Source organism: Panicum virgatum, chromosome 7K (assembly GCF_016808335.1).
Source record: "Panicum virgatum strain AP13 chromosome 7K, P.virgatum_v5, whole genome shotgun sequence".
NCBI classification, from domain to species: Eukaryota; Viridiplantae; Streptophyta; class Magnoliopsida; order Poales; family Poaceae; genus Panicum; species Panicum virgatum.
Window position 1 is genome coordinate 29,210,610 of NC_053142.1, and position 19,018 is coordinate 29,229,627.

Below are 19,018 nucleotides of genomic sequence, written 5' to 3' on the forward strand. Positions count from 1 at the left end.
CGATGGAAAAAGTGCTACAGTAACTTTCCCAAAAAAAATTTGGGAACTAAACGCGCCCCTAGCGAGACGGCGGATCGAATCGCCTGGCCAGCGACGCCATCGCGGCGATGGAGTCCGGCGGCCCCGACGGCGATCCCAACCCCAAGCGGCCCCGCCGCTGCGACGGGTCCTGCGCGGGCGACCACGCCAACCTGCTCTGCGCCCTCCCCGACGAGATCCTCATCTCCATCCTCGCCCGCGTCGGCGACGCCCGCGCCGCGGTGTCCACGTCCACGCTCTCGCGGCGCTGGCGGCGGCTCGACCCCGCCCGCTGGATCCCCGCGTTCGGCTTCTCCGTCGGCGACCACCTCCCGCCGGAGCACGCGGGCACCCTGCACCGCTACCGCAACGCGCGGAGCGGCGACGGCGGCGGCGACTCGCGGTGGGCGCTAGCCCGGCAGGTCGCCGCCTGCGAGGACCGCGCCATGGAGGCCTACGTGCGCGGGCTCGCCTGCTTCCTCCGCTCCCCCGAGCGCTACCCGGCCGCTAGGTCCCTCCGGCTCGAGTTCTTCCTCGCGCCGCCGCCGCCGCCGCCGGGCGGGCCATGGCGGAGTGCCTCGCTTCCGCCTTCCGCTGGCCGGGCCTCGAGCGCCTAGCCGTCTACGCCTTCCCGCGCGGCGCGGCGGCGGGCGGCGCCGGGGCCAAGCAGCCCGCGCACGTGTTCCCGGACCCGGAGCCCGTCCGGGCGCTGCTGACGGCGAGCCGCGTCGTGACCCTCCACGCCAAGAACTGCCTGGCGCAGAGCGGCCGCGGCTACGGGCTGCTGTTCCCCGCCCTGACGAGGCTCACTGTCGAGATCACGCCGCGGGTCAGGGCCGTCTTCCCGAGATCCTACTTCGGCGACCTCTTGCTGTCGTGCCGGGAGCTCGTGTTCCTGCGCCTCGTGTCGTGCTACGTCGCCGGCTCCGCCGCGGCGCGGCCGTCCCCGTTCGTGGTGGATCTGCCGCCGTCGTCGAAGCTCCGGGAGCTGATCCTGGAGACCTGCAGCTTCGTGGATCTCAGGCTCGTCAGCGCGCCGAGCCTCGAGAGGCTGGTCGTCGAGAGATGCGATCTGCTCTCGTCCCTTACTGTGGGGATCGCTCCGAGGCTCGCGACCATGGTGTGGCACGGCGTGCCGCCGCGGATGTATGGTGGAGGCACGGCGAGCCTCCGGTTCGTGGAGCTGAGAGACTGGGATGAGTACAACCGGGTATCGGAGAAGCAGCTAGCATCCTTCTTCCTGAGCCTTCCAAAGGTCGAAGTGCTGGAATTACGCTACCTGGATCCTTCACGGGTAAGTCCATAAGAAAATAACAACATTTTAATATTTTCGAATTGCTTGGCCCATGTACTTAACTTTGCTCCTTGCAATGTTCGGATCAGGACAAAGGTTCAATCATCCCATCTGTTTTCGTGAATTATTTTACCATAAGTTTGCCGTGTGTTGTTTGCTGCGTAGAACACACGGCAAACTCTTTGCCGTGAGCATTCGGGTCAAACAACTTGAATCCGGTAGTGAGTTTAGTTAGGCACTTAGGCCTCAAACATCTGTTAAGGGTACAATTATAGCCCCGTTTGGTGCAGCTGTGCCCGGCTCCGGCTTCTCAACTGTAGCGCGTAGGAGCCAGCGATGGAGGAGCCACAATTTCTAACTCCATCGGCTTCTAGTCCATTTCAGGCTGGAGAGAAAAAGAGCTTTTCTTAACATTACCGCTACACTGCATATATGTTAGGAGGAGCTGAAGCCTGTGAAGCCACATCAAGCGGGCTGTATATCTCAGTGTAAACCTACACAAACCTAAATAAAGCAACCTACATAGACTTTACTCCCTTCAACCACGAAGAATCTTCTTTTAGGTGTGGATATATTTGTACTTGCAATATATTTTCGAAATATAGATCTTTGTTATTTTCAATATATGTATATTAGTATCTTGTATTCTTGTGGTAAAAAGATGTGTTGGTGATCATGCGGTCATCCAATATGATGTAATTTATTTTTTTGGCCGAACAGGGTGCCAACCACTAGTATGGAAACCTGAATATAGCTGTCCTAGAAATTTATGCCGACTGTGCTAGTAATTCTGGTCAAGCATACCAAGGTTTATTTTGGCAAAAAAATGATAGTTACCAATAAAAAAGGTTAAGTAAATAAATCACAGGATAACATTACAACAGTCAGCAAGCTGAGACATTTTACAACACCAAGATGACATTAATACAGTGAGATTACTAAGAATCAGTTAAACACGCTGAGACAGGTTATGAAATATTCTTACTGTTTTTTTAGTAGAGAACCAAAATTGCAAAACTTTTTTTTAACTGATCTTAATTTGACAGTTTCCTGAAAATCTCCTCATAAATGAGTGAATTGTTTTGGCCTTTTCATTAACTTGTATCCTTTTCATTTTCATCACAAGGCCAACTTTGTATATAATTGCAATCTCATTGAGATGCACCCGTTGACATTTTTCGACTCATTAACAAAGCATTTTAGCTGTAAGATATCTCCAACTTCATTCTACAACATAGCCATCCTTCATGGTATATGCATCCTCATGGGCCACTAGGCAGGGCTCTGGATTTATGTTTGTGACTTTCTTTAGAAGTTTAAGCGCAGTTGATGAAATTCTTTTTTATGCATTATTCTGAATGTCACCCGTTTAGTTCAAACTGAGTCTTCATGATTCATGAAGCCGTTAAGTATGCCCACACACACACACACAAATGTTTTCTTATATGGAGAATTGAAGCAACTCATGAATTATACTTATTTTGTTGACCCTACTGCTACTACTTAACCAATTCATGTTTGTTTTTGTATGCAATCTCTTTTGTTTCATCAAATTATCATGACTGAAAAGAAAACTATTGGGACTAACAATAATTCTTTTGTTGCAAGTTTTTAGTTCATCCTACCTTTTCGCCGATTAGGTTAGAGAATCTCAAGAAGTTACTGATAGACCTTCCAAGAGTGTGGCCGCTCCATCGGATCAAGAAATTACTGGCAAAGTTACTGGAAATTGCAACATGCTTGGAGAAGCTTCACATCCACGTATGAGTTTCTACTGATCTATTCCCTTGTTGCCCATAACCATATTGATGCTCATTTACATTCAACTTCACATGCCACTTCAGTTTTTTGCATTGTCATCGGGGACATCAGAAGAATGGGACACGGGTACTCCTCATGACGACTCTGCAGATGATTTTCAGCACACTTTCCTGAGGCAGATTGTGATGGATAGATTTGAAGGGACAAAGGATCAAATTGCACTGATTAGGCTTTTATTGAGTTCATGCGGGGCTCTGAAAACCCTCCTCTTAATTCGACACCGTGCTTTGCTAGAGGTAAAGCTGGGCCGACAGGGAGGCATTGCATGCCCATCATGGTTGATGGAAGACAAGAAAGCTGAATTCGTCTCTCAGCTTAGAGATGGAATTTACTCGTGCCGAAATCGTTTTAAAATAAAAAGGAGGCATGTGACTTTTTGTATTATGTTTGTCCAACGATCTCCGTTTTCATGGAAATCTTCATAATTGCAAGCTGGCAAATTTGGAAAATGTGGAATGGTAAAACTTTTGAAGGTCGAATGTCAACTGTCATCTTTGGGTCGTGTGAATTGTGATTGAGCTAGCTGTCCTCCATGTTCACAGGATCAAGGAGGACCATCAATTTCCCAATGGCAAGAAACAATTGCATAGATTGATATCGCCTTCTCTCTCTCTCTCTCTCTCTCTCATGAAATATGTCTTGATAATATATTTATTTGATAGTATAGATATTAATATATTTTCTAAAGATCTAGCATTTAACTTAGGACAAAACTGAAATTAAATATAATTTGGAATGGAAGAAGCACAGATCCGGTGTCAGTGGGCCTGGGGTGGGCTTGGGGCACAAAGCCCATTTTTGTTGCTGCTTTTGAGCCCATGTGTGTGTGTGTAATAGAGAGACTTTAGCAGTCACACTGTTGGCATTTGGGAAACAAAGCCCATGTGTGTGTGAGAGAGAAAGACTTTAGCAGTCACTTTAACTTGTATATCTCTTTAACTTGTCCATAGACTTTCATCAAATCCTACCTTCACTTCCACTTTGTGTGAGAGATTCAAATTATAAGACATTTCAACAATCTTGGAGAGTTAAAGTTTTTTATGTTTGACCAAATTTATATAATAGAATAATAATATTTATTATATAAACTAAGTACCATTAGATTCTTTATTAGTTATATTTTTATAGTATATCAATTTGGTATAAAAGATTTTTATATTTCTCTCTATAATCTTGATCAAACTTGAGATTGCTTGATTCTTGGGATGTCTTATAATTTGAAACGGATGGAGTAGCATTTAACTTGGGACAAAACTGAAGTTAAATATAATTTGGAACGGATGGTGGCAGTGTGCCTGGGGTGGGCTTGGGCCAGAAAGCCAGTTCTGTTGCTGATTCGAGCCCATGTGTGAGAGAGAGTTGAGCAGTCACACTGTGGGCATTTGGGAAACAAAGCCCATTTGCTAATTCGAGCACATGTAGAGCTCATCTTCGTCTTCGTACTTCCACCGGGGGTGAGACTGTGAGTTTAACAAATTACGTTTCTTGATTGAAAGTGGATTCATCAAATATTCAAATCACCGGAAATTTCATTGTGTATATATAACTAATTACACAGTTAAATGATGAGACGAATCTTTTAAATCTAATTAGTCTATAATTAAATATTAATTGTTAAATAACAACGAAAGTGCCGCAGCACCAAAACCCAAAAATTTTAAACATAGGTTTCCATTTCCAGCCATTTAGCTGCCTGGCAGTTCTTGAGTGCAGAGGACGGCTCCAGAAAGTGATCAGCAACACAAACCTGAGATGAGATGTCAGGTAACCTCAGGAACAGTTCAGTTAGGTCTTAGGTGGTGACCTATACATAAAGCTGGCTCAGTTCCCTTTGCTCCTACGACACGATTATATTGTACACGGGGCAACATGTAGATGCATGCATCTGTTGACGTTTGCTGCAGTCGGCAGCTGCATGGTTTTATTCGCCCGTTCAAAGATTCCCAATTTCCCATTCTTCTCCCATGCTCCTGTCATGTTCATACGGCACAGCAGAGGCACGAACACTCTTTTTTTTTTTTGAGGGTAAGGCACGAACACTCTTGTGCAGACTAAAAAATCGTGCTTTATTTTGGGGGGCCACTAGTGGGCGAGCGTTCGCTGTGGCAAGCTAGCAGCGAATGAATATTAGAAACATCTACCAATGCGCGCTCATACATATAAGCTAGCAGCGCACGTGTTTTTTTTGCTTCCCTATTCCCTTGTCTGGCTTATTTATTTATTTTTTACTTTATTTTACACAATATTTTGAAGTTAGCTCAGAAGTGATCTTAGTGTATATCTTTTCACCTTTCGGGATAGCGGATAAGGTGGGTAGTACATGGGCGGGGGAATTGCTTTGACATCTATATCGAAGGAAAAGTATCATAGAGAAAATATCCTTCTCATCCACATAACTAAATAAAAAACCCGATGAACGAAAATAAAAACACTTTGGGATCGTATATAATATTAAATACTTTATACATATCAAAACCCTATCTATCTGAAATTCAAAAAATACTTTGAAATCGTATATTTAGAACTTCGTAGTGGGTATATGGAACTTTAAACTTTTGTATTTCCAAACTTCACACATCAAATTTGAAAACTTTCTACTAGCGTGTGCACATTATAAACATTATACTCTCAAATCCAAACCATTGTGCTGCTAATAGAATCTTTGAAATTATGTATAGAGAACCTTTTAATTTGGTGCAACATTCAAATTTTTTTGAAAATATATATCAAAACTTCCTACTCCTATATCTGAAACTTACAACTATCATATATCGAACATTGTACTCCCAAATGCAAAAATTTAATTCAAACCTTGCACTCTAGAAATATAAAAAACTTTGTAATAACATGTTTTCAAACTTTCTACATCGGAGTCCCCAACTTTGCAATTCCAAAATTTTATACAATAAACCAAGAACTCTATAAAAAAAATCTATGGTACTAGATACAAAACTTTATACATGGATATTTGAAAACTATAATTCAAACCTTGCACACAAAATTCAAAAAACTTTCTACTAACATATTTTCAAACTTTCTACACCGGAGTCCACATCTTTATAAAATACAAAAACACTAAAATCAAGAACTTTGTACAATTTATACTAGCATTTAAAACTTTATGCTCAATGGGTCCAAAACATCATAAGCACATGTTAGAGACTTTTAAGTAAAATTTTATCTGAGGAAAATTTTAAATTTCATATAAATAAATGTGTGCAATCCAATCTTTTAAGTAAACGTCTAAAATCTTTGAGATTGGATGTGAAAAACTTTCAAATGGTATATTTAAAACTTCTGACAAAGTCCAGCTTTCAACATCATTTGAAAAAACTTTACATTCAAAATTTAGTAACTTTGCACTTTGAATTTAGAAACTTTGAAGACACTTGTTAAAAAATTCAAAACTAACTCCAAAATTTGCATTTTAATAAATTCTAGAGTTTGTGATGGCATCTTTCAGAATATTTCAAGAATCCAAAAATTCTTATCTTTGACTCTGAATTTATGAACTTTGTACTAAAATATTTTAAAATTTCTACTATCATATTATAAACTTAGACATCCCGGTTCCAAAATTTTTAGTTTCAAACTTTTCAATCACAGCTGCAGAAAAATTTATACTAGCACACATTTCAAAACTTTATCCTCTGTGGGTCCAAAACTTTGTAAGTACATGTTAGAAACTTTTAAGTAAATTTTATCTGAGGGGTAAATCTGAAACTTCTTACATATTGGTTTGAGTACCTATATACATAATTACATACCTAACTCTAAAATCATAAATATGTAAAACTATAAGTCCATAGACTTGAAAAACATATATTCAGAGCATTTTGACTCAATACAAAAAAAACTTGTGTTATTAGCACAAAAAATATAAGTGATTTTTATCCAAATTTATGAACTTTCTATAACCATGTTATAAACTTTGTACACCTAGATTTGAAACTTTACAATTTCAAAACTTTACACTCCTGCATCCAAGAATTATGTACTAGCATTTTACAAACTTTGTACTCCTATATACAAAACTTTATAAAACATATAGTAAAAACTTTAACTATTTTCTCTTTCAATGAATGAGAAACTTTGTATAAATAACTTTATACATTTCAAACTTTTAAGTAAACATATAAAATCTTTAAGATTGGATATGAAAAAGTTTCAAATGATATATTCAAAACTTTTGACATGTCCAGCTTTCAACATCATGTGAAAAACTTTGCATTCAAAATTTGGTAACTTTGCCCCTCCTAAGCCCCCCTCCATTTTTGGGACCAAAGAATGAAGAAGAAAGGGAGACAAAGAAGAAAAGTGGAGAAAGAAGAAGAGAATGGAGAGTGAACCCCCTCTTGACTTGGTTGGTGGATTCGCTCATGGCTGCAGAAAATTTGTACTAGCACATTTCGAACTTTGTGCTCCGTAGATCCAAAACTTTATAAGCACGTGTTAGAAACTTTTAACTAAATTGTAAACTTCACACATATTGGTTAGATACTTATCTACCTATCTAACTTTAAAATCATAAATATATAAATTATAAGTCTGTAAACTTGGAAAAACATATATTGAGAGCATTTTGACTCCATACACAAAAGAACATGTACATAGAGCTTGTGGTATTAGAAATCTGAGATATGTGTGCATACAGAAGTTCAATGGAGACACCCCAACTTATAAAAAAATGCACCGTTGGCGTCTTGCTCATGTCTTAGAAAAAATCAAAGCGGAAAAAATAAAAGGATGATAAATGAGAGGACATAAAAGAGTCCATGTGGTTTCAACTAGAGCTGGTTCGCCATTCGCTGCTACAGTTGCCAACGAACACCCATGTTCCATAAAGACGTCCGTTTACGGGAGGAACATAATCAGCTAAAGCACAAGTATTAAGACTAGCATGTCTGTTCGTTGCTATGTGCTAGTAGCGCTCGTGCGCCAACTAAGAAAATTGTTTATTTTGGGTAGTCGCTGTCAGCAAAAGATACGGAGCATATCTGTTGCTGTGGTCCTGCCAATCAGATGATCAATCAACCAGGGCGTTTGGTGTCACATGGTGATCGAGATTTAATTTGATTCTGGAGTAAACCTGTGGTGCCATTAACCGGTTGGTGTCCCGATTGCTGGAGGCCGGAGACAACGCATCGCAAAACATTTTGTTTGACCAGGAAAGCGGAGATCTTTCGGTTGCCCCCTTTCGCTTACATGATCCGTTTGATTTTCATAGTGTTTTAAGCTATGTGGTGTAGAAGGCGATGACAGCTTTGGTGTTGGGTACTTTTCATTGCAAGGAAAACGGGAAAAAAAAGGAGGGGAATAGCTGAAACAAGAAGGCATGGACTGTAACCAAGTGTATATCCTTTTTCTCCTTCTTGCCGTCTCGGAGGAGACCAAAGACCGTCTCCATATCTTAGAGAAGGAAATCGAGTAAAGCAATCGGACTCGTGTTGCTTTCGCTTGCGATAGATAAATACTCCCCCGTTCTAAAATATAGATCATTTTAATTTTTCTATGTTCATAGCTCTTATTATATATCTAGATATACACTATATATGGATCCATAAAAACACAATAAATATAGAAAGGCCAAAATAACCTATATTTGTTTTTTTTTGGTGGGTGGAGGTGGGGACTCCTCTTGGCTTTACTCGGGAAGCTCTTCTGCTGATTCCATTTAAGAAAACTATATTTTGAAACAGAGTGAGCAATAAATACTCTACGCACCCGATCTCAAATATAGATCCATTCAGAGTTATTGCTATTGGTCATTCTTTCTTCGCATAAACCGGCAGCATAATGTCGATTTTCTTCGGTAATACCATCATGAAAAATGTATTTATTATTCTTTTCAAACAATGTATTATATCTCTATATATCGTAGCCGTAAGGTAATTTCATTTCATCCTGAAAAATATATACTTTATTTCATCTCATACCATGTAGTCATTCTGCGTCAAGTAATATATATAAGGAGCAAGGTTTTAAATCTCCAAAAATGGTGTCAACACTTTCCTAATAAATTACCCACCTCTACCATTATAAAAAGAGATTAAAGTAACCCCTAAATATATATCTAAATTACTCACCTCTACCATTATAAAAACAAATTCTAAAGGAACCCCTAATCTTCGTATAAATTGCTCGCCCATACCATTATAAAATAATGCAAATGACCCCCTAAATTTGCATAAAATTATCCAATTATGTTATTATTAAAACCTAAAGTATTACTGAAACCTAAATCTAAAATATATAATTATAACAAAATATTAAAGTGCACCAATATAAAATTCTAAATTACAATTTCTATCATTATTAATAAATTATTTATGTTATTATTGACAATACTACCCATGACAATATAAAATTCTAAATTACAATTTCTATCATTATTATTAAATTATTTATATTATTATTTATAGAAAAATACTACCCACGGTATATGTCACCATGTATTCATGTATCATGAAAGAGATAATAAGAATACCAAGTCACAAGCAATCAATTAAATATATATCAAACACACATGGTCGTGTAATGCAAAATGAAATATATTGCAACTAGATAATGATAAATATGTAATTTAGATTACATGTTAGAATATTTAATAAGGGCATGAGATATATAATTATAATTATTAGCTATAAACTTTATTTTTATAATTATTTTAATTAATCAGCATGGGTTGATAGGCTAGTATATACAGTAGACATTAATTAACACTTATCTATATGCACACATATTCTATACTAAGGCTCCATTTGGATACTGATATTGAAGGTTGTGGCATTGAATTGGGTTCAATACCAAAATAACCATGGTATTGAAATGGCCACAATTCAAATTTTATTGTTTGAATGACCATTGCATTGGACCTTGAAATCCTAAGGCCTCCTCGAGTGTAGCTCTAAGCTAGCAAAAACTATTTTTTACTCTATGAACAGTTGCAAAAGTGAAACGCTAGCGCGGAGATAGGAGTTAAGCTTGCACGTTTTCCCATACGTTTCTCTCTCACTGTGCTACTTCTGCCCTTCTAATTTACTAGTCCAATAGCGCGCTTCGCCGCGCCAGCTCTCCATCCATTCACCTCGGCTCTCTCCAGCGGCGGAGGGCGGCGGCCGGCCGGCCGTCAGCGCAACCCTCTTCCCTCGCCAGCCTCCAGCTCCCTCCCTCCTTCCTCCCAGCCTAGAGCTCCCTCCCTTCTCCCTCCCGACCTCGAGCTCCCTCCTCCCTCTGCAGCGTGGCGATGGCGGCGGCCATGGCGGCGCGGAGGCGGCACGACGAAGGCCCGCGCGCGGCGGCGGTCCGGTGGAGGCCCGCCTCAACCTAGGCCGCCTCGAGGTCAGCCGCTTCAAGCTCGGCAGATCTGCGGGCACGGCCGGCTCTGCTCCCTCTCTTGCGGCGGAGCCGGGGCGACCGCGGCGTAGCTCCTCGCGGCGGAGCTCCTCGGCCGCGGGAGGCGGATCTGGGCCTCCCTCTCTTCCTCTCTCACGCCGGCCTCCCCGCGCCACCGCTGGACCAAACGCCGGTAGCCGAATCCAGGCACGCCCCGCCGGATCCAAGTGCTGCCGGTGCCGGTCACCGCGCGTGCTTGGGCGAGGCGTCCCCGAGAGCCGCGTCCAGGAACCGGCGCCTCCGCCTCCACATCCAGGAACCGACGCCTCCGCGTCCAGGAACCTGCGCCGTTGCCGGCCTTTCCCACCCGCCCCTCCGCATCCACGGCTGGCCGCGGCACTCGCCCAACCGTGCCCCCTCCTTGGCGCCCGGATGCGGCTGCCGAGCTCCTCTCTTCTCCGATGACGGCGAGGTTCCCAGTGGAGGGAGAAGATGCGGCGCCCAGTGGAGCTGGGTTGAAGGGGTTCAAGCGGGTCAAGGGGGCCTCACCTGTGGCCACACGCGCGAGAGACGGTGGAGACGGCGAGGCCGAGTCGCTGCGGGCCCGGCACGCGGTGACAGCAAAAGGACGCCCCGCGTCGGGCGTCCCTTCCGGCAGCGGCACGTGTCGACACCGGGTGAGAGGAGCGCCGAGAGGGCTTCCTCTCCACGGTGTATAGAGTATAGAGTATTCTCTCTCCTTTCTTTCTTAGAGCTACCGGCTATCTTATACCATTGGACACGGCCTAAGAAAGAAAACAATTCAGTTCCTGTTTGGATGTATAAATATGGAATTGAAAGAGGGGGCTAGAAGAAGACATTATCACCAGCCAAGGAGAAGACAAGCCACTGCTTCTCTCACCTCCCAATCCTGCCACTTCTCCATCATTGACCTTAAGGCCAAATCGATCTCCGCCGTGCCGCATCGAGCGGAGTAGGGATCTATATATGGAGGAAGCAAGGAGGGGCATGGAGGAGCACCATGGCGGGTTGGTGGTGGTAGAGCAGAGCGGAGTAGGAAGCTGCAGCAAAGAGGAGTGGAGAGGAGCAGATGGACCAATGCGGCGGCGAAGGGACCAGCACGGTGGCTTCGGGGCGCGGAGGAGCAGGAGGGGACTGGCGTGGTGGCTTTGGCGCGCGAGAGAGAGGGAGAGGGAGAGGTGGTAGCAGTCTTGGGGGTGGTTGGACCCGGTGGAGGCCCGGTGGGTGCTGCTGCCGGCACTGCCCAGACTGATGGAGGAGGGGACGAGAGGGAATCTGCAGGAGTGGCAGCGCATGACCTGCTAGTGGCCGCCGTGGGCGGGGAGGAGGGAGAGGGGAGTGGGGAGCATGGGGGAGAGGTGCAAGGAGGAAGAAAGATGCAAGGAGGGGAGGAGGGAGATTCCAGTCAATACGGAGGGGAAGCACTCGGCATTGTGAGAGCGGCTGCGGCTGGAGGCCGAATACCGCTCGGTATTGGAGCAAATTTCCAATACCAATTTCTAAAGCATCCAAACAAATGATATTCAGCGCTTTCAATACCAATTTCAAATTACAGACTTCAATGTCTACATCCAAACAACTAAAATTAAGGTTATGTAATTTTATAATAGATGAGGTCTTTGTAGGTGCGTCGTTGCTGCTCGATATCTCGCCTAGCTATGCTTTAAAAAATAGCCCTACTACAAGCACCGCTGAGTTAATAAGAGCTTGAATAAAAAATAAGCTTAGGTCAGTTTAGGTAACTCCGATCCTAGTATATTTGTATTCTGAGGTACAGTCTACTCCTTTATTTTATTGGCACAGTGCCTATGGAATATGTCCTAGAGCAGTAGCAGATCCAGGATTGGATTGGGGGGGGGGGGGTTTCCATTATTTGTGGGGGTTGTTAGAATTGCCAGAATTTAATATTAGTGGCATGTTACCCAGGATCTTAACATAACCTAGTTCATGACAAATCAATCTAATGCGGAATAAATGGTAATCATTATACCAGTGTTAGCAGTAGCAGTAGCCATTTACGCCTGATCCGTAGAGGAAGTAGGCGTTCTTGTCGGTGTAGGAGATGCAGCAGCGAATCGGCGTCCTTCGGGCGCCAACGGGAGTGCTTGGCCTTCCAAACCCCTCAAGTGCCTTTAGCGATCAGACTAGCGGTGGCTAGGGTTTTAGATTGAGATGAATGAGTGATTAAGGTGCTAACCACGACCTTATATTTATAGGCACTGTGGGGCTGGGGGCCAGCCTCTGGAAACAGACCTAATGGGCCTGCTGATTACAGCCCATTAGGGTTTTATCATTAGGTTTCCTTAATCGCATTTAGATGGTTTAAACGCTTCCTTAATAGTGAAGATCACAAATATCTTAATTGAAATTTATTTCCAACATTCTCCCACTTGATCGAACGGTTAAAGCTAATGTTCGTATCATACTAATGTTCACCCTTAGTAGTAACAGAAAGTACCAGACCAATGCGTCGTCAGTAGCTTGATGCACTACTGGGACCCCATTACCCACAGTCTAACTGAAACACCTCGGTAGAACGCTTATTCGTTAGTTGGGAGTCATAATGACCCTAAACCAGGACCTAAAAACTATCCACCAAACCCATATTAGTAACGTGCTGCTTAAACACGTTCGGTGGTAAGCCTTTAGTGAGTGGATCCGCTAACATAGAATTAGTTCTTATGTGCTCAATCTTAATGGTTCGATCCTGTCATCTTTCTTTCACAACACGATACTTAAGGTCAATGTGTTTGGAAGCAACACTTGACTTGTTGTTACTCGAAAAGAATATTGCAGACTGATTATCGTAGTATAACGTTATAGGTTCCGTAATGCTGTCAATTACCTTGAGGCCCGGAATAAAATTCTTAAGCCAAACAGCCTGTCCAGTTGCTTCATAGCATGCCACAAACTCAGCTTGCATCGTCGACGCTGCAACTAAACTTTGCTTAGAGCTTTTCCATGATATAGCTCCACAAGCTAACGTGTAGATATATCATGATGTAGATTTCTTATTATCCACACATCCAGCAAAGTCAGCATCAGTATAACCTACAACTTCAAGGTTATCTGATCTTCTGTATGTGAGCATGAAGTCTTTAGTGTCTTGGCAGTAACATAATGCCTTCTAGACACCAACCCAGTGGATCTTTCTGGGATTTTTCTGATATCTTCCAAACATTCCGGTAGCAAATGCCAAGTCAGGACGTGTACAGACTTGTGCATACATCAGGCTTCCGACAACTGAAGTATAAGGTATGTCCTTCATCTCATCTGATTCCAATTGGTTCTTAGGACATTGGACTTCACTAAACTTATCGCCCTTCGCTAATGGAACAGGTGTGGCCTTACACTTATCCATATTAAATATCTTAAGCATTTTCTCAATATATGCTTTTTGAGACAATCCTAGTACTCCTTTGGTCCTATCTCGGTGTATCTCAATGCCCAGAACATAAGAGGCTTCACCAAGATCTTTCATATCAAAGTTGGATGAAAGAAATCTCTTTGTCTCATGCAGCATACGCTTATCGCTGCTCGCTAATAGGATATCATCCACATAAAGCACTAGAATTATAAATTTACCACCCTTTATATTAGTGTAGATACAATTATCCACATCATTCTCCTTAAATCTGAATTTCTTAATCACTTGATCGAATTTAAGGTTCCACTGTCTTGACGCTTGCTTAAGCCCGTAAATAGATTTCTTAAGTCTGCATCCTAAATGTTCCTTGCCCTTCACAACAAAACCTTCCGGTTGTGCCATGAAGATGGTCTCATCCAAGTCACCATTAAGGAACGCAGTTTTGACATCCATCTGATGTAGCTCTAAGTCATAATGAGCTACTAGCGCCATAACGATTCTGAATGAATCTTTCTTAAACACAGGGGAGAAAGTTTCATTATAATCAACCCCTTCCTTTTGTGTAAAACCTTTGGCTACAAGCCTTGCTTTGAATCGTTCGACATTCCCTTTAGAATCACATTTAGTCTTGTAGACCCATTTACAGCCTACTGGTTTGACTCCATTAGGAATATCTACCAGATCCCAAACATCATTGGAACTCATGGACTTAAGCTCTTCTTCCATGGCCTCAACCCATTTGGCAGAGTTCTCACATGATACTGCCTCTCTAAACGAGCTAGGATCATCAGCTTTCCCAACATCATACATGTCTTCACTTAAGTATGTCTCATAATCAGGGAAAACTGTCTGTTTCCTAGCCCGCTGTGATCTTCTTAATGGTTCAACAGGTTGAGGTGCAGTCTGAGGCACCTCGACAGGGTTCTCAACTTCAGCATTAGGCGCCATTTGCTCAGCTTGTTGTTCGCTCACAGGCTCAGGAGCTACTTCAACAGGCGGAGCAGCGCTAGTACTCTGAACAGAAGTCGTAATCTGAACAGATGGTGTACTCTGAACGGAAGGAACAAACAACGACACTAACTGAGGTGTTAGTGTTTCTTGAATCACCGGGATGGGAAGCTCAGCCCGTATTTCTTCAAGATTAATTTCCCTCCTCGGAAAGCTCCCACTGATTCCTGCATCCTCTAAGAATACAGCATGCCTGGTCTCAACGAACTTAGTGAAACGATTAGGACAGTAGAATCGGTATCCCTTAGACTTATCAGGGTATCCGATGAAATAGCAGCTCACCGTCTTATCATCTAATTTCTTTTGCTGTGGATTGAATAACTTAGCTTCGGCTGGACAGCCCTACACACGCAAATAATTAAGCGATGGTTTCTTCCCAAGCCACAACTCATAAGATGTTTTTGGCACGGATTTGGAAGGAACACGATTAAGTATGTGTGCAACTATTTTTATTGCTTCCATCCACAGCTCCACAGACAAAGTAGAATAACTAAGCATGCTATGTACCATGTCCATTAGTGTACGATTACGACGCTCAGCAACTCCGTTTTACTGTGGTTCGCCCGACATACTGTACTGGGCCTTTATACCATTCTCTTCAAGATACTTAGTGAATGGTCCAGGTACTTGGCCGAATGGAGTATGTCTCCCATAATATTCACCGCCTCGATCCGATCTCACTAATTTAATAGTGACATTATGCTGATTTTCCACTTCAGCCTTGAATATTTTGAATTTATCTAATGACTCGGATCGACCATGAATGGGGTAAATATAACCATAACAAGAGAAGTCATCAGTGAAAGTAATGAACGAGTCAAAACCATCAACAGACTTTACTGGGAACGGGCCACAAATATCAGTATGAATGATTTCTAATAGGCCCGAACTCCGAGTAGCTCCTTTCTTAATTGTCTTAGCGAATTTCCCCTTAATACAATCAACACATTGTTGATCTAATTCTGAGAGATCTAATGAATGGAGTATCTCTTCTCTTATGAGACGCTCAATTCTCCCCCTCGAAATGTGGCCCAAACGACAATGCCACAATTTCGAAGAAGTCTCATCATCACACTTACGTTTATGCGATACATCATCCACATTCATTGCAGAATAAACATTATCAAGAGAGAGCAAATAAAGATCGCCTTGCAAATGACCAAGGCCCACACTTAAATTGTGAAATTTAATGTTGCACACAGAGTTGCCAAACTCACAAATATGTCCCGACTTATCTAAACACGAAATAGAAATATGGTTTCTCTTCAAACTAGGAACATAAAGAACATCATGCAAACTAAGGTTGAAGCCGTCTGGTAACTCCAAATCGAAGCTCCCAATGCCTTCAACCTTCACTTCATTGCCATTAGCCACTCTTAGGCTTCGGTCCCCCTCTCTTATAGTTCGAATCGAACTGAATACCTGCAGTGAATTGGAAATGTGCACAGTGGTACCTGAGTCAATCCACCAAGTATTAGGAGAAAAATTCACTAAGAATGATTCATCAATAAAAGATACATAATCAGTAATTGTACCTTTGTTCTTAAGCCACTCCTTAAATCCATGGCAATCCTTCTGCTCATGTTTAGGTGACTTGCAGAACTTGCATAGCCTCTCATTAGAGGTCTTCTTATGTGACATGGCCTTGCTCTTATGGCCCTTAAACTTTCTCTTATGCTGTCTGCTGCTGCCAGACTCAGCCTGATGCTTAGGAGTATTGCTCATGCTAACACGCCCAAAGCGCTCGCTGACCATGTTGACAGCATCCTTCATCCTTTCAGCTTTCTGCCTTTCTTCTTCCTCAACACAGTAGCTAATGAGCTCAGCCATGCTCCAAGTCGCCTTCTGAGTGTTGTAGCTTATTTTGAAGGGACTGTACTGTACTGGCAGAGAAGTCATGATGAAGTGCACCAGAAAACCATCAGAGATAGCCATATCCAGTGTCTTCAGCTTATTTGCCACGTCACACATGCTCATAATGTGCTCCCTGATTCCACTTTGCCCATCATACTGTGAAGTCAGCATCTTCATGATCAGGGTGCTAGCATAAGTCTTGGAAGAACTCTTAAAGTTCTCCTCCACCTTGGCAAGGTATGCCTTGGCGCTCAGATCATTACCATCCTGGTCCTTATCAGGAATAGCACCACAGATGGCCGGAGTGATTGTGTTCTTAATGATCATGTTGGCCATCCTGTCTAATCTCTCCCACTTCTCAATGGCAGTATGATCACCATTGGGATCAGCGGGCTCTGCTGGCTTGTCTTGACGTAAGGCGAGATCATACTCATACACATCAATGGCAACATTAACATCTTTATACCAGCTAGGATAGTTGGTGCCATTCAGGGGCTCAATGGATTTCAGGTAGCCCGTCACAGTGTTCACTAAAAATCATGATAACAATAACTTCATTAAACTCACAATTAAAATGCGCATAAGAAGTATGAAATTAACCCTACGATGGTTTGATTAAAATCATACATAAATTTCAATTTGCATCACCGATGGGGAAAACAAACGAAATTTATCATTAAAACTCATATTTAATCAACGATGGTCAGAATTAATTGCAAGTGCTCTAAATAAACTTCCCGATGGTTCCATTTAAATAGAGTGCATCTTAATTGCTTATGGTGGATGAACATAATTTTAAGCGAATAAATGCAACTAAAACATGATTAAAAGCATTTACATAACTCATGGAAATTAATTAACATAATGCTAGTAATAATAAGTGCAACAGAAATAATTAAAACCTTTAAACATAACAGCAATTAAAATTAAGCTTAAAACATAAGAATTAGTAAAGATAAAGGGTTTAAGACTGAAAACTGGGCTAAAAGTTCATGAAACAGCCTAAAGTTCCCCTTTGCGCGCGGCCCATTAAGCTGCTTGGCCCATCAGCGGCCTGCCCACCAGCAACGCTAATGCGGGTGGATCTAGACCGTTGATCAAATCGGACGGTACAGAACTGATGTTTTGCCATATAAAACGATGAGGGTCTGAAAACCTAAGCCAGCCTCACTCGCTTTCGCCTCACTCCAACTGAGCAGCCGCCGCAATCTTCTAGATCCAGTGCCGAGCGCTTCTCATGCTCGTGGGCGCAGCTGCTCTGGCCCGGGCCGCCACAGCCTCATGCGGGCGGACCCGCAGCCGGCCACGCGCCGCCTTCGCGGGGTGCCTGCAACCGTCATGCCCAGCGGGAGGTTGCGCGCGCCGCACTTGCGGCTCGGACCGGCCGCCGCCTCGCGGCCCAGCAGGGCGCCGCCTTGGTCCACTCGCACGGGTCCCGCACTCCTGCTGTGTGGGAACCGGCGCACGCAGCGCCTGCTACGGCGCAGCCGCCGCCTGATGCGGCTCGGCACGCGGGCCGCCTGATGCGCGGGTCTTGCGTGTGCCACGCGCGCCGGTCTGCGCGGGCATTGCTCCGCATGGGCCATGGAGCCGCCGGCCGCTGCCACCTCATGGCCGCGAGCTCACCTGATGCGCCACCGGCCATCAAGGTGCTCCCGTGGGTCCTCTCACCGGTGTGCGCGTGCGTCTAGGACGCGCGGCATGCCGTCGAGGGGCTCCACTGGGGTACCGCGCCTTCATCTAGTGACATCACGAACCAATTTATGGTCGCCATCAAGGTAAGATTCAATCTCAGGGTTAGGGTTAGGGTTCATGAAAGATTGGAAATTTCTTATGCGATCTGAAATTTGCATTCCCCTTCTTCTCAAATGCTGACTGATGCATCTAGTCTCATGAATTTGGATCTAATTTGCGAAAATTAACTTAACAGTGACATAAATTGGGGAAAACAGTAAGCAATCTTAAACCCTAACCTTAATTTCTCAACTTTATCATGAACAAATCTTAATTAGCCTCAGTCTAAACATAAATTAGCATTAAACATTAATGATTTGCATATAATCCGTGACACTTAGCATTAACCGATCAAGATTAATCTTAAACTTGACCTAAACCGAATTAGATTAGATCTAATCTCATGACCAGAAACTTAATTAACCATGATTTAGATCTAATCAAGCATGATTAACACATAAAAGCCATTCTGCAGGAGCTAATTGCATATAAACCGTGATTCAAACCTTAATTGTGCAATAAGATCTAATCTGCACAGTTCATATGCATCTTAAACCGACGAAAAC

General features: G+C 43.3%; 2 protein-coding genes across 3 annotated transcripts; one reads left to right on the plus strand and one right to left on the minus strand.

Moving 5' to 3' along the window:
- The first annotated feature begins 546 nt into the window (after positions 1–546).
- On the plus strand, positions 547–3,728 carry LOC120640802. 2 transcript variants are annotated; one of them, XM_039916719.1, is made up of 3 exons: positions 547–1,312; positions 2,921–3,073; positions 3,157–3,728. In XM_039916719.1, exons 1-3 carry the CDS (start codon positions 584–586, stop codon positions 3,556–3,558), a joined length of 1,284 nt encoding a protein of 427 aa, XP_039772653.1. In that variant the 5' UTR covers positions 547–583; the 3' UTR covers positions 3,559–3,728. The 2 variants fall into 2 exon arrangements, with proteins under 2 accessions (XP_039772653.1, XP_039772654.1); XM_039916720.1 differs by having other exon boundaries at positions 2,928–3,073.
- A 12,484-nt stretch (positions 3,729–16,212) lies between these two features.
- LOC120640086 lies at positions 16,213–18,330 on the minus strand. The gene is made up of 3 exons (XM_039915973.1): positions 18,087–18,330; positions 16,400–17,248; positions 16,213–16,286 (listed from the first exon to the last, which is right to left on the minus strand). Exons 1-3 carry the CDS (start codon positions 18,328–18,330, stop codon positions 16,231–16,233), a joined length of 1,149 nt encoding a protein of 382 aa, XP_039771907.1. The 3' UTR covers positions 16,213–16,230.
- Between the last annotated feature and the right edge of the window lie 688 nt (positions 18,331–19,018).